Genomic DNA, 15,401 nt, shown 5'->3' with positions numbered 1-15,401 from the left:
ATTGTGCATATCTATAAATAGTTTCCTAGGAGAATTTCCTAGATATGAATTTGATAGACTGAAACATATAAATATGTTAAAGGGTTAAATATAAGCATGCAGAGTTTGAACTAGTATGTTTTACTCTCATTAAAAAAAAGCTGTAGAAATGTACACACACCCCAACAATGAATGTGGGTACTTATTTACTTCATCTATAACCAACCCTGGAAGTTATTGTTTTTAAATTTTTGTCAATTTGATGGTTAAAAATATCTTGATTTAATTTTTGTTTCTTTGTTTACTAGAGAAGTTGAACATGGGTTCTTGTTTATTGGTCATTTATTTTATTTTATTTTTTTAGTAAATTGTGTTTTTTGTGTTTTTAACCTCTGTTCTCAGGGAGTGTTGGTAGTTTTCTTATCTACACTAATAAAAGACAAACATACAAATTGACCATACCTTTGCTATGCCTTAAGCCATGCTCACCAGCCAATCAGAGTGGCTATATGCAAATTAACCCAACCAAGATGGCGGTTAATTTGCATATACTGGCTGGGAGCAAAGACTGAAGACAACGTGGAAGCGAAGAGCTACAGAAGGGAGCAAAGTAGAGGCAGTGGAGACAGGAACGGAGCCAAGGCTGCAGAGGTGGGAGGCGGGAGGGGAAACCCAGCCAGAGCGGCTGGGAGCAGGACCAAAGCCCGCCTCAGTGGGTTTCGCTCCCTTCTCTGCTTCACTCCAGCCACAGGAAGCCCTATTCTTGCAGGAATCTTCCTGCAACGGGCCTCTAGTTGATTATAAAAGACTAGAGGCCTGGTGCACAAATTCGTGCACCAGTGGGGTCCCTCAGCCTGGCCTGCAGGATCGGGACAAAACCAGCTCTCTGACATCCCCCGATATGTGAGAAATATCAGCAAGAAATAGTGTAAGGCAAGTGAGTAAGCTCTGGTCCCTAAGACCAGCATTATAATTTATCTTTTAGTAAGCATGGAAAGTTTATTTCCCCTTGGTCCTCCATTGATCTTTCCACTGTAGATTCTCTATTTAAGGGAAATATATTTGTGTGTTTAAGAGTCCTAAAAATAAAGTATCTCACTTTAAAATAGCTAATTATAGGTATTGTATAGAATTCTTAAATTATGCACAAATGTGCATATTTATTATGGAAAATTCAGGAGACTGAATGCAAGTTAATATCAAATCTACAAAACTTCAACTTCACTCTCAATTTTTTTTTTAACTCTATGCCAAAAGTTGTCACTTCTCAACTTTGACTTCAGATCACATACAATCAGCACTTCCTTCCAGCTAACTTCGTGTTTATTGCATCCAGGCTATATGTGTACAGTTTTAATTAAAACATAATTTTATTGATGATTCAATGCATTATGGAGACAGCTTCTCTTGTAAAAGCAAAACATAAAAACTGGAATATACAATTTACATCTTTTCATGTTGCAGTTGTATTATGTCAGCACATCCTTATTTTACAATCTTGTTTGCTAAAATGACTCATATTTTCTTGACCTTCACCAATGCTCACACATGACAGGAAGTCTAAAGAAATCAATGACAGACATACGTTTTCATTTTTTTCTTTATACACATGTACTGAAAGCATCAGGTTTGTTCCACATTGATATAATTTATTTTGTTTTTTTGTTTTCATATTATGAAGTGCATGAACTATTTGCCTCATTCGAAACATATTTAGTAGTTTTGATGTTTCTATTTCAGTCCAAAATATTCTCATCATTTCTGAACTAACAGTTCTTTACAGATAAATATTCAAAATTTACATTTTGAAGCATTGAGAAGTATTTTTACCCATATTTTAGTTCTGGAGTAATTAGCTGTATAACACATTAATTTCACTTTTTCATTCACAATGACAAAGACAGTTCCTATTGTATGAAATGAAAACTATAAAGCAACTTTCTAAAAATAGAAATGAATCTAGATTTTTAAATAGAACTTTCTTCTTTTTACATTCAAAGAGAATTCAAAACATCTCTGAAAAGTAAACATACTTTCCTAAATCTATGGAATCAAATGTGGATCTATGTTTTATCCTACTGAAACCCCTCTAACTCTGGGCATCTCAGTAAACAAAGCAACATGGTAATGTAGCAAACCCATTGCTAGGCACAGCGTAGCTACTCAAAAATACTAGTTCCTTTCACTTAACAATTCTTCTTGTTCTCGTGTAAATTATACTTCATATAGTCTTCTAGAGAACAGAAAATATACTCTAATAAAAATATAGCAGCTTAGAACTGTGTATCTGTACCACATTTGTTAGGCCCATAGAATAGCTCAGATTGAACTGTACTTGGGAACCTTGTCCTCACATGACCCTGAGGTGTTATCTTAAGGAAATGAATTTATTGTAGTGCTGTTGGTTGGATGCCTGCCTCTCATTTTATGAAAACAGAGAAGAGATTTCACTCAGGCCTCCATGCCAGGAAAATATGTAGTTCTTATAAGGAATAATTTTAAATATATATTTAAGAGACATTTAGATCTTAGAATTAATCATACTTTCTTCTTGCCTTTGATCACTAGGCAATTTAGAATTGAAGTTGTACTCCAGTGATAGTAGCTGTTTAGTGCTTTATGATGTGCATTTTTCTTTTCAAACATTAGCTTTACTTTTATCCTCTGTCCTCCTACTTTCCCTTCATCCTGATCATCCTGACATTCTTATCTGTGGAAAATTTTTTAAAAATACCCTTAAACTTATTATATAATTAAGTAGTTATATAATCATATGACCGTATAAGCCTCAAGCATGAACAGATTACAAACAAACTTATTGGTTGTCACACCAGGATAATCATTACAAACAACTGAAGGGTTTTTTGTTGTTGTTTGTTTTTATCTTTGGTTTGTTTTTTGCATTTTGGTTCCTATTTTTTACTTTCAGATGCATAGTTTAGTTAAACATACTCCTTTATTCACAGCACATTGTCATGATCTGTCCACACAAGTCCCCTCTTGTTTGATTTTATTTTTCTTGAGCCACCTTTCTCCACTTTCATCTTGCTTCCTCAGATACATCATTGTAATGATTGCAAGGTATCCGATACTACATTTGTATATTGAATGAGTATATAACATTTTGAGTTTGCATGCGCCATAAAAATAAATACGCTATAGATCTTATGCTGCTGCTTCTTACTTTTTAAAACTCAACACTGTGTTTCTATGGCTTATCACTCTTGTTGTGTGTCTCTAGTTCATTGTTTCTGTTACTAATTGAACATTGCAGGCATTCATTGCTCTTAATTGATCCATTCTCCTCAGAGTGGACCAAACGTGTCATCAATTCCCACTACTATGTCTTTAATGATCATCTCTGCAAATAATAACGTATAGATCAGCATGTAAGTTTTTGCATTATTAACTATCAAAATCCTTCATTTCTCTAATTATTGTTGACTTACTTTCCAGAATTTCTTCACCATTTTCACTCTCAAAGCTCCCATTTCCCCACATCCTCACCAATATTTAGTATTTTCTAGTTTTTTCCTTTCTTCTGTGTGTAAGGTAGTATCATTTTTAAATTTGCATTCTAAAATTACTATTACTAATTGAACATAACTGGAATACTTATTAAGCATTTGGGTTTCTCTTAATTTCCTGTTTATATACTTTTTCCCATTTTTCTCATATAACTCTCTTTACTTTCAGGAATTCTTTGTATCTTCTATATTTTAATCCATTCTTGAATATAAATGTTTAAAATTTCTTCTTTGATATAGTTGGTGTTTTTTAATATAACATTTTTTCACAGTATGGTTTTGAGTTCTTATTTATGATAATTTTCCTCTCATCATCTTCTTTTGTTAGAAATAAATTTTTCACATTTGGATCTTTAATCTGAAGTATAAATACAACTTTGTTTTCTATATAGTGAAACAGATTTCTTAAATGAGCTATTAAGAACTCACCCTGTCTCTATTGGGTAATCATCTTTCTCATATAGCAGGTTCATATTGGAAAGTGTTTTTAATAATAGATATTTTTTATTTTTATGCTGTCATATACAATATATTTCTGTAAGTCCACCAAAAAATCTTTTGAATTGAAGACAGGCCAGATAAACAAACAAACAAACATATAAATTGTTAGTCTTTATTTCTTGACTGAAACTGATTTCATTGTTAAATATATTCTGAACTAAACCAGTTCAAGGCCTATGAAAAGTATGGAGCCATATAGTTGAGACACATGGAAATCATGGCTTCTTCCTGACCAGCTACCAGATGTGCAGGGTTCTTTGTTCAATTACTTTTGTTATTTGACATTATGAAACATACTGAATCAATCTTTATAGCTAAGAATATTAAAACCATTTCCAGTAAGAAATTCTGTATGTTTTTATATTACCTATAAGAATATTTGATAAAATGATGTATTATGTACCATCTTATTGACCAAGTAAATCTGGTCTGCAGACGCAGAAAAAGAACAACTGGATGAAAAACACTTCTGTAATCAGGGTTTGAAGTTGAAGGTACCCATGTTAACTAAAGTGGAAAGATTAAATCGTGGAAGGACTTCAAATACAAATCTCTAAGTCATTTATTATTTCTAGGAATTCATAGGCTGCGGAAGTCAAGCTTAACTTTCAAGGTGATTTAATCTACACAGTGTACAATCATCCAGATCTGAGAATTAACACTACTTTTATTCTTGAATTTATGGTTCACTGTAACCAGGAGGAGAGACCTGAATTCTGAGACAGGCCCTATCTCTAATATGCAAATAAATGAGGTAGAACAATTCCCATTATAGTCATCTTGCTTCCACATCTTCAAACTCGTCTGGACTTTATACATACACACAAGGCTATGTTTCTTAAGCTTGGGTTTCTGATAATGGAAGAAATTCCTTCTTTTTTGACAGATTTTTTTTAAAGCACTCTTATCCAGAGATCAATGGTTTGTATTTATATCACTTTTGCTTTTTGTTTTATTTTAAAACACTTTCATGAACTGATTGCTATTTGCCAGAATATGAGCTAGGTGACTTTTATGTTTTCTCTTGTGTGGTTCACTCTCCCGGGAGATTTAGCAGAGAGAGAACCAAGGATCATCATATCCAGTGAGGGTGTTTGTGTGCAGATGCTTTCAGGTGAAGCAGTTTCCCAGAGCTGCTTGTCCTATGTATCTGTGAAGCATACATAGCCCTTTACACTAGTTGCTCACTGTTCCTCAAATTATGCTTGCTTCTTTCCTAGCCAAATCCTTATTGGGTTTACATAGAAATGGTGAATTACTTGGTGAATTACTATATCCTTATTGGTATACCTCATTGTCTTGCTAGTATACTCTGAACAGATGAATAAGTTTTCATTTCACTATGTTCATAGCACTCTACCCATTATGGAATAATCATAATAATTAAGAGGTAGGTCTTTGCCCTTATGAAACTTATTATACAGGGTGGGGCAAAAATAGGTTTACAGTTGTGAGTAAACAGAGTTTATTCTTATATTATTATTTATTAATTAGAGGCCCGATGCACGAAATTTGTGCAAGAGTAGGCCTTCCTTTCCCTGGCTTCCAGCACTGACTTCCCTCTAGCACCTGGGACCCGGGCTTCCCTCTGGCCGTCGGCAGGCACCCAGGACCCAGGCTTCCCTCACAGCCCCGTCTTTGCCCGGAAGGTCATCCAGAAGGATATCTGGAAGGACATCTGGTCTAATTAGCATATTATGCTTTTATTATTATAGATTACTAGAGGCCTGGTGCATGAAATTCATAAACGGGGGGGGGGGGGGAACGTCCCTCAGCCCCGCCTGCACCCTCTTGCAATCTGGGACCCCTTGGGGGATATCCAACTGCTGGTCAGGACCTAAACCCAGGTCCATGGCTCCTAACCGCTCACCTGCCTGCCTGCCTGATCGCCCCTGACCACTCTGCCTGCCTGCCTGATCACCTCTAACCACTGGCCTGCCTGCCTGATCACCCCTAACCACTGGCCTGCCTGCCTGATCACCCCTGACCACTCTTCCTGCCTGCCTGATCGCCCCTAACTGCTCACCTGCCTGCCTGATCACCCCTAACCACTGGCCTGCCTGCCTGATCACCCCTAATTGCCTCTGCCTGACTGCCTGATCGCCCCTAACTGCTCACCTGCCTGCCTGATTTCCCCTAACTGCTTGCTGGCCTGCCTGGTCACCCCTAACCACCTCTGCCTTGGCCCCCACCACCATGGCTTCGTTTGGAAGGACGTCCGAAATGAAGTCCGGAAGGTCGTTTTGCTGTCCAGTCTCATTAGCATATTACGCTTATATTATTATAGATTGTATTATTTTCCACATGAACAACTGCAAACCTACTTTTGCCCCACCCTGTATTAAAGAGATGAAACTTACATGAAAAAAATATTTGAAGAGGATTATAAATACCATCTTGTATGCTACAAATATGAATGCTTTTGAGTTACAAAAAGAAACAAAACATATATCTGGGCCATAAAGAAAGTACTCATTTAAGATGTGAAAGTGTAAGCCTGGCAGGAAATTTTAAAAATGGATTGACAAACGGTAGAAAGGAGTTTACTAAGGAGAAGAAGGAATAAGACATGGAAGTGGGAAATTAGATCACAAGACAGGGAACTGAAAGCAGGAGGAGTTATGAAGAGGAGGATTTGACTCTATTATTCTGCAAGTTGTCCCCACTACCTGCCCATAAATTATAGCATTGTTCTTGGGCCGGTAGCATGACTTGTATTAAAATGTTTATTAAATGTTCACAAGAATCAAACCAGAAATGCATCCTATATACTTGTAACTTTTATTCAAATAAAAAACAAACATATTTACAAATAAAATATAAGCAAATTTATACATCATTTGAATGTATATTTAATTGGATGATTTTTTTTTTCCACTGAAATGAGGTATCTCCGTGGAAGTAAAATGGGACGCAGACTACCACATATGTGTGTATGTGAATATATAAAACATCTGCCTATAGCACTGTGTGCCATGTGATGACTCAATCCCCTTAACACTTTATTCAAGTGACTTCAAAACTTTTTATATGCATTACTACATAAGGATGCTGTTTGGTTTTCATTTGGCTGGAACATATCATTAACATATTAAATCCATCTTTGTCCTCCTTAGCAGCTGGAAACTCTCAAAGCTTTGAACGTGGATCAGATCTATGATAAACACAAATACTAACAATTAGGATCTTCCACATGATCCCAAATATAGTTTTAAAATGTATATTGATTAGAATGGAAATAATCACACTAATCTAAGAAATCCTTATAGAAAACTCATTGATCTCAGAAATGCAACTATTCCACCAACCCCAGTCTGAGAAGCTCTATCTTGAGCTGTTGGGATATAGATTTACAAAGGCAGGATCTGGTTAATTGGACAATTCTCACCTGCTCAGGCAAGCAACAGAGAGTCTGAATAACCACCCAATTAGGAGCGTGACAAAAGAAAGTGAACTTTGAAGAAGAGTAAAATAGTACTCATTTGTTGAAATAAAGGGTAAAGCTACCAATCAGAAGAAAATTAATGCAAGGGCTGTTTATATTTGCAAATAACGATGCTTGTTCAGGCATAGAAAAGTTAACAAGTGAAATGATGATAAGGAGGAAATAAGGACACTTTTATAGGGGTGTGAGGGAGGCCTGTTTCAAGATGGAACATTTAGGTCAGCCTTTCTGAATGAGAAGGAATCAGGCCAGACATTGGGATGTTTCTTTAGACAGAGACAAGATTATAGGTTCTGAAACAGAATCCAGCTGGGCATGAAAGCAAGAACAGAAAAAAAGGGAGATTTGGGGAGAGTCTGCCATGAGATAAGGTCAAAGAACAGGCCATGAAGTATGAGCCTAGCATTGTAGCAAAAATAATAAAATGGAATGGGTGTTTCTGATGCTCACCAATGAAGAAATGTTGATGGGAATTTGAGATCTGTTGGATATGAGGATAATAATGAGAGAGAAGTATATATGGTGTCCCAAAAAATGTGTGCAGACTTTGAATCATTATAAAGGCAGTGTTTATTAAAATACATTTAATTTTCAAAATTGAGCTATCAGCTGTTAAAGTATGTATACATTTTGGGGGGACACCCTGTATATGATAAACACTTTCAGATAGAGTGACTGTCTGAAGTATCTATAGAAGAATGATGATGTAATTGTCAGAAATAGGGAAATAAGTAATTGGGGGGGAGTCTAAGTGAAAAGACATTGAATGGTGTATAATGAAGGATCAGATAAGTCTCGGTTAGTGTTTCTTAATTTATAGGGAACAAAAAAACAACAACAATGGATTATCTATGTGCAAGTTGTACCATCTTAAAGAAGCTGATTGAAATTAGGAAATAGAAGAATTATCAAATGGATGCAAATAAAACATGAGATCAGAGAAGGACAGAGGATTGTGCCTTAGAGGAAATGAGAGATCTATAGAAGACACCAAGAAAAGTCCCAGGACAGTATAATGGCTTGTACTACACAGAAAAAAAAAAAAGACAGTGAAGTAGGCCAGTCCATTATGTCAAATGCTGCCACAAGTTTAAAAACAATGGATGCTGTCCTTCAGAGTCAGTATCATGAGAAGCATGGTGTGGTCATAGGCGGGTTGCAATACATGGAGAAAGCTAGTGGTGAAGGGAAAATTGGCAAAAGGCCCAGTTAAACTGAGCAGAGCAACTCAAAGTCCTTTAAGAGTTATGGGTTGTGGCAGGTGCTAAGGCTAGATTCTCAGTAAAACCTACTTTTTAGGTTTTATTGTTTCCATGTACAATAAAAGCTTTGGTTTGAGGGCTCTTCCTGGCCCCTCACTGGAGAACTTCTTGAGTGAATGACTGTAGCGTTTTGTCTGCCAGGCCTGGTCCTTCCAAGGCAAGGGAAGCACCTATGAAGGACATATGGAGCTCCTTTTGTCATCCAACTATGTCACTCTGAAGCTTCTGAGTGATTAATTTACCTTGCACAGCTGACAGAATGCCCCAGGGAGCCTTGTAATTTATCACTAACATTCCCATCTGCGGTACAAACTCTCACTCTAGCACTAAGGCCATTTTTCCACATTATCACCAATTATATACATGACCGCACATGAGTAATCATGTATGATGAGTCAGTCACATTGCAACTTTGGACATGGCCAAACTGACCAAGGCCTGGGAGAGCTGAGCCTGGTGGGCCATGCCAGGACCTACTACTGGCTCAAAAACATGCTTGTGGGAATGGCCTTTACTGCCAACGTGGTTGCGGTTGTGGCTGCTATGCCCTATTGTATTGGCAAAGTTGAATACTGCTCTTGTTTTGTATTGTCAAAGGGAAAATCAGAGAGTACAGTGTAAATCAAAGTTGAATACTGCTCTTGTTTTGTATTGTCAAAGGGAAAATCAGAGAGTACAGTGTAAATCACTTTTATACCAGCATCCTATGATCCTGGGCCACATGAAAACATATAACAGTTTGTCTTTTAGCTCAAGGAAATGTAGAGGTGAATAATTAAGAGATAAGATTTTTTTTTTTTTTTTTAAGAATGGGAGAGGGTGAAGGTAGTCCAGCTCTCTAAATAGAAATCCTTGTAGTAACATTTGTCATTCTTACATGAAACACACAAGAACTCCTCAACTAGTAATTCTTTCCATTAAAAAAGAAATTAAACAAATTTTACAAATTGTCATTTCACTTTAACTTTGAGTGCTATATAGAACTGAATATTTTTCTAATAATTGAAAGCTCACTCACTTTGCTCTTAAAAAATATTGATGGCTCTGGCCAGTGTAGCTAAGTTGGTTGAGCATCAACCCATGCACAAGAGGTCACTGGTTGGATTCCCAGTCAAGACACATGCCCGGGCTGTTGGCTTGATTCCTAGTAAGCGATGTGCAGGAGACAGACAATCACTGGTTCTCTCTCGTCGATGTTTCTCTCTCTCTTCCTCTCCCTTTCTCATGCTCTCTAAAATCGATAAAAACATATTAAAAATATGTGGATGTAAAATGACCTTAAAGTGACCTCAAATATAATTTAGTTCAGAGAGAGGGAGAACTGATTTATTTAATTAGGCCCCCTCCCCTCTCTCATATATATGACATTTATTTCATCATGTTATAATGAAAATGAACAAAATAAAGATACATTATAGGTTGGTATAATATTCTTCTGGATAATAGTCCAGTGTCATTATTTTTTTTTGTTATTGCAGGTGAAGACAGATGATAGAGTGGTTAAGATGGACCTCGGTTTACTCTTCCTAAGGGTGCGCAAAATGGATGCTGGTACATATTTTTGCCAGACAGTAGAGCATAGTTTTGTCCACACTGTCCGCAAAATCACCCTGGAGGTCGTAGAAGAGGAGCGCGTGGAGGAAATGTTTAACAAAGACTACGAAGAGGACAGGCCTCCCAAGATGCCTTGTCCAGCTCACAGTAGTATCCCGCACGGAGCAAAGCCATGGTATAAGGAATTCTTGCAGCTGATTGGTTATAGCAACTTCCAGAGAGTGGAAGAATACTGTGAAAAGGTGTGGTGCACAGATAAGAAGAGGAAAAAGCATAAAATGTCACCGTCCAAGTGGAAGTATGCTAACCCACAGGAAAAGAAGCTCCGCCCCAAAGCAGAGCACTACCGCCTGCCCAGGCACACTCTGGACTCCTGAGGAGGTGAAACAACCCACTGGATTCTGAAGAATTTATATTTGAAGCCTAAAAGCAAAAGAAAAAAAAGAATGAGAACTCATCCAACTTCTTTGCATTACTTTAAAAAGATATTTCTGTAATACAGAAATGACTAAGAGGTCTTATGATAAATTATTCTACATACTCATTTGACTGGTTAAACATCATATAAGTTAACTAATTTTTTTTTTAAATAAGTGTATGGTTCAATGGTTTCACATTATATTTATCAAAAAGTGACGATAGGTGTAGTTTTGAGTACTTGACTGCTTTTCCAAGGCAATTATTACTTTACTCTTCTTGCTAGACGTAAGATAATGGGAATATTGATGAAAATTTTGAGATTTAAATAATCATGGAAAAATAAAAATAAATGTTTTAATCTTTCTGAATTTTGCCTTTCCTCCACACATAGTATCAGATAGTTTAATATTCTCATGTTAACTGTCTGTATGTTTTTAAAATGATTGTATTAGTGTTGTCAAAGCCATGAGCCAAGGTGTGTTGTAATTATTGTAAACCATGAAAGAAAAATTGTTGTCACCTTGACAATTGTGCCCTTCATAAAACATTCATTGCACCATAAAGTGAAGAGAAGAATTAAGTGAAGGTAACTTCTCAGAAAGATCTCAAAGAATGTCAAAACAGATGGACGTACAGTTAGAACTCTTATTGAAAAATTTTGCCGCCCTCTTCTGGTAGAAAAGTATATTCCTCTACAATTTGTCTAGTAAAGATTTGGAACTTTCTCAGTAGTATATCTAATCCATTTTTAGAAAAAAAACTAACTGAAATAACGATGCACTAATGCTTATGTCATGCTTTAAGATGTTAATAACTTATTACCTCACAAGACAAAAATGATATTATAGCACTGAAGCTCTATAAAAACTTAAATTGTATGTCTTCTAAGTAATCTTTCCTGAAATATAAAATATATTCCAGAAACATAATCTTTATTTCTGAAAAAAATATTAAAGCATTTTGCTCTGAGATGTCAAATTTTCCTCTATTTTATATTAACAAATGGAAAATTATTTCATGAGTTCGCCTAACTCCCAAGATGTTCAGAGCACTTTTACTTTTCTCTTATAAATAGTATCAGGAGATTTTATTATTGAAAATGTTTATTTCCTGAAGTTTTTTCTTCTCTTTTATGTAGCAATTACCTTTCTAAAATATAATTTTTAAGATTTTTCATTTAAATAGAAATTAAAAGCAAGTGGATTACATATAAAAACAAGTATGACTATTTAAATGTTAATCTTGAATAATATTCATTTTAGTTTTCAAAATTAGCTTAGAGGATGTATAAATAGGAAAGTCCAAGTGTTGATAACTTGTAATGTCTTTCCATTTTATTCTAAAATTACCAAATACATAAATGTTTCAAGAAATTTTAAAGAGTTCATTCAGTAATGCCCAGCTACAAAAGGTCTAAACGATACAAATATATTGAAAATAAACATTCTCTGAAAAACTCAGTTGCTATGTACATAAGAATCCACTGGAGGTCATTGCTGCCCACCAATATTAACTGGAAACACTGTATTGAAAGTTGCATTAAAAAGATATATTTCAGTAAAGCTGCCAGATGTAGAAAAATAGAACCATAACCACAGATTACAAGACCCTTAGCAAAGGTTATGTCCAAAACACTCCAAGTGAACAGATAAGTCAATAAACACAATTTATTGAAAATATTCTTCCATTAACACAAGAGAAGGGAAAGCAGGATTTTTCTCCTGTATTTGAAATTTAAGAAAAAAGTTATGGCAGATAAGGCATAAGTAGTTATCATTTTAATTTCCACACATACAACCAGTTAATAATAGTGACAATGTCACTTATGAACTAAAATATTTGACAACTGGATAACTAAAACTGAGGAAAATAACTTTTCTATGATGTGTCAAGAATTGAATGGACCTACATGCTTTTAAACTAAAACTATTAACCAGAAAAGAGACATATTTTACGTAAAATGCTAAACTTGATTCTGAAAAAATAAATACAAGCCAAATAAGCTTTTGAAGACTCAAATACACAATTCAGTGGAAGCACTAAATTCCATATATATGTATATACAGGTATATGTATATACATGTGCTTTTTGTTTCAATTTTCTCTCTACCCCCCCCCACACACCCACTTCCATCACTCCCCCCACCACGTGCACACACGCACACATCATGATGTACTTTAAGAAAAATGCATTGCCCTCTCAAAGGACAAGCCAGCAATTTATGTTGCTCTGTCCTTGAGAATCTGAAATGTACCACAAAAACACATTTCAGGTCTTCTGTTTGTTTTTTCTGGGATTAAAACTCAAATTCAGAATCTCATTGCAGAAATGTCCAGGCTTGGAAAATCACAAATGAATTGATATTTATCCCCTCTTTCTTGAACGTGGGAAAGGCATGCCTAACTACCTGGAAGAATTCAGATTTTGCCCCAACCCCACCTCATTTTCTCCAGACACAAACTCAGTGAGGGAGAAAGATTCCCTCTGGGAAAAGACAGCTGAAAAAGAATCATCACCACCGACCCTAGTTTCAAATGGGGCACCTCCAGGCAGGGACTGTCTCCTGCTTCTCCAGCCTATTCTGTTATTCTCGGTTGAGAGGGTACCTGTGGATGGATGAGCCTTGACATCACAGTGAACACCTACATCACCCATTGAGCTACAGATGCAGGTTTGTTAGCAGGGAGGATTTCAACTGGAAGGTATTTTATGTCGTGATTTGCGACGCCTCTTCCATGCCTACCGTCCTAGATCGCTAATTTTTCTTTTGTGTTTATTACTGAATATTTCAGCACAAGGCTATCAACATGGTGAAACAGGGATTAAAAATAGAAATAGATATTAATGAGGGCTCTGGAAGAAAGACTTTGCCTATTTAGTAAGTGGCAATTCCATATATATGAGAGTTTTTCCTTCCCCAAATTAGTTGAGTACTTTTGATGTTTTTATTGTGCTTAATATTTGCTATAGGGTGTAGGGTTTTGTAAATCTTCATAGTGATTATGAACATTTGTAAAATTTGTAAAATACAATAAATCATTTTGAGTGTTGGTGTTTCGCATGAAACAGATACAGCAGCCATTGTCCTTAAAAATGAGTTGTGTTTAGCCTGATAAAGAAAATTACTTAGCATTGTGTAGGTATTTGAGATCACAAAGAAGTGCTGCGGTTATGATGCAGTGGGAAGTCATTCTTTTTCTTACGGCGGAGTATCACATCGAGATAATTTTTCAAAAGCAGTGCTCATTTTTAAGGACAGCACTGTTGCATTTAAATCAGATATAAATACTAGATTTCCACGAACACTCTTTTGAATGTAGTGTGTTATTTAAGCTGGCATGTTTATTTTATTTTTCTGGGAAGATAGCATTATATTTTGGCTCTCATTGTAAACCAAATATATTCTCTTTGTCTAAATGGCTTAGTTATAAGCTAGAGTACTATATCGGCATATTCTTGTCTGTATGGCTTCCTTTTATGTGCTTGCCCGGGTCCATAACAGCATGTGCCATATTATTTCTTTTCACGGATTATAAGCCATGAGACTTATCATCTGGTGGCAAGCTGCGAAGACCATTGACTGTCACATGGATTTGCCACTGTGCACTGCATCATTCGTCTGTACCATTATGTACAATTTCCATTTAGTTTAACATAGATGATAAATAAATATTTGCTAAATCCTTACATGCTTTTTGAGGAGTGTTTTCTAAGTTTTTTGCCAGTTGAATTCAAGTTTCACAACATGTCAAGCCGAAATGTAACCGTACAATGCTAGAGTAGCACTCTTTCTTAAGAAGTTAGGAAACAATTCCGTTCTCTTTCCTTGTAAATACGTGAGTCAACTTTCTTAAGGAGGAACAAGGCCATTCATCTCATTACATTGCAGCAGTTGGGTTTATGTTTAGGCATCATGTTCCTAGGACCAGCAGCCAGATTCCTTTCTAAACCACATTCTCCAGGTAAGAAAGAGTGAAAATGAAACTTTTAGAATGGTAACCAGCAGGATGTCTACGATTTTGGCAAGCCTCAACTTCTTTCTTAAGGTAGCTTAATTGTTTTATCTGCTGTTATTATAAGACGTTGGAGAGGTCATTTAAATGAGATTTAGTGTTAAATGATTCTCACTTTGGGGAGTGCTGTTTTCAAGTAAGATGGTGGTAATTACAATGCTTGGAAGGAAGACGAGGCTCTGGCATAGTGTTTCTGGCAGCTTTCTGATATGACAATGCCATTAATGGTAACTGTTTATACTTGTTTTACACTTGCATTCATTCATAATATAGGGCCTCCATTTAGAGTAATATTCGATGAACCCATTAAAACTGCTTTTTTGATACATATTTAACTACTAGTCGAGGAAAAGTAGAGAAACAGTTGTGGTGACTAGAAATCTCTTACCTATTATTCAAAGAGAACCAAAGTGCCTGGCCGGTGTGGTTCAGTGGTTGAGCATTGACCCATAAAAGGGGGAGGTCACAGTTCCATTGCCAGTCAGGGCGCATGCCAGGGTTGTGGGCTCGATCCCCAGCAGGGGGCATGTAGGAAGTAGCCAATCCACATAAATGTTTCTTACTCATAGATGTTTCTATCTCTCTCCCTCTCTCTCTAAAATCAATAAAAACACAAAAGTATGCACCTTTCTTTTTATTCAAAAACCATAGGCTGGGCACTAGACCAGGTGCTTTATAAAGTGTAGAACTGTTAATGCT

General features: G+C 36.1%; 1 protein-coding gene across 2 annotated transcripts in view; it reads left to right on the top strand.

Annotated features, from left to right (window-relative positions):
• Positions 1–14,376, top strand: part of SEMA3E (semaphorin 3E) — a 228,956-nt gene extending 214,580 nt beyond the window's left edge. For both annotated transcript variants that reach the window (XM_059712174.1, XM_059712173.1), the window contains one exon: positions 10,193–14,376. In XM_059712174.1, the coding sequence (XP_059568157.1) occupies positions 10,193–10,645 (453 nt within the window). In that variant the 3' untranslated portion in view covers positions 10,646–14,376. The remainder of the gene's footprint in view (positions 1–10,192) is intronic.
• The last annotated feature ends 1,025 nt before the right edge of the window (positions 14,377–15,401 follow it).

This window comes from Myotis daubentonii, chromosome 10, assembly GCF_963259705.1.
Source record: "Myotis daubentonii chromosome 10, mMyoDau2.1, whole genome shotgun sequence".
NCBI classification, from domain to species: domain Eukaryota; kingdom Metazoa; phylum Chordata; class Mammalia; order Chiroptera; family Vespertilionidae; genus Myotis; species Myotis daubentonii.
The sequence above is the reverse complement of the archived record's forward strand: the minus strand, read 5'-3'. Positions and strand labels throughout refer to the sequence as shown.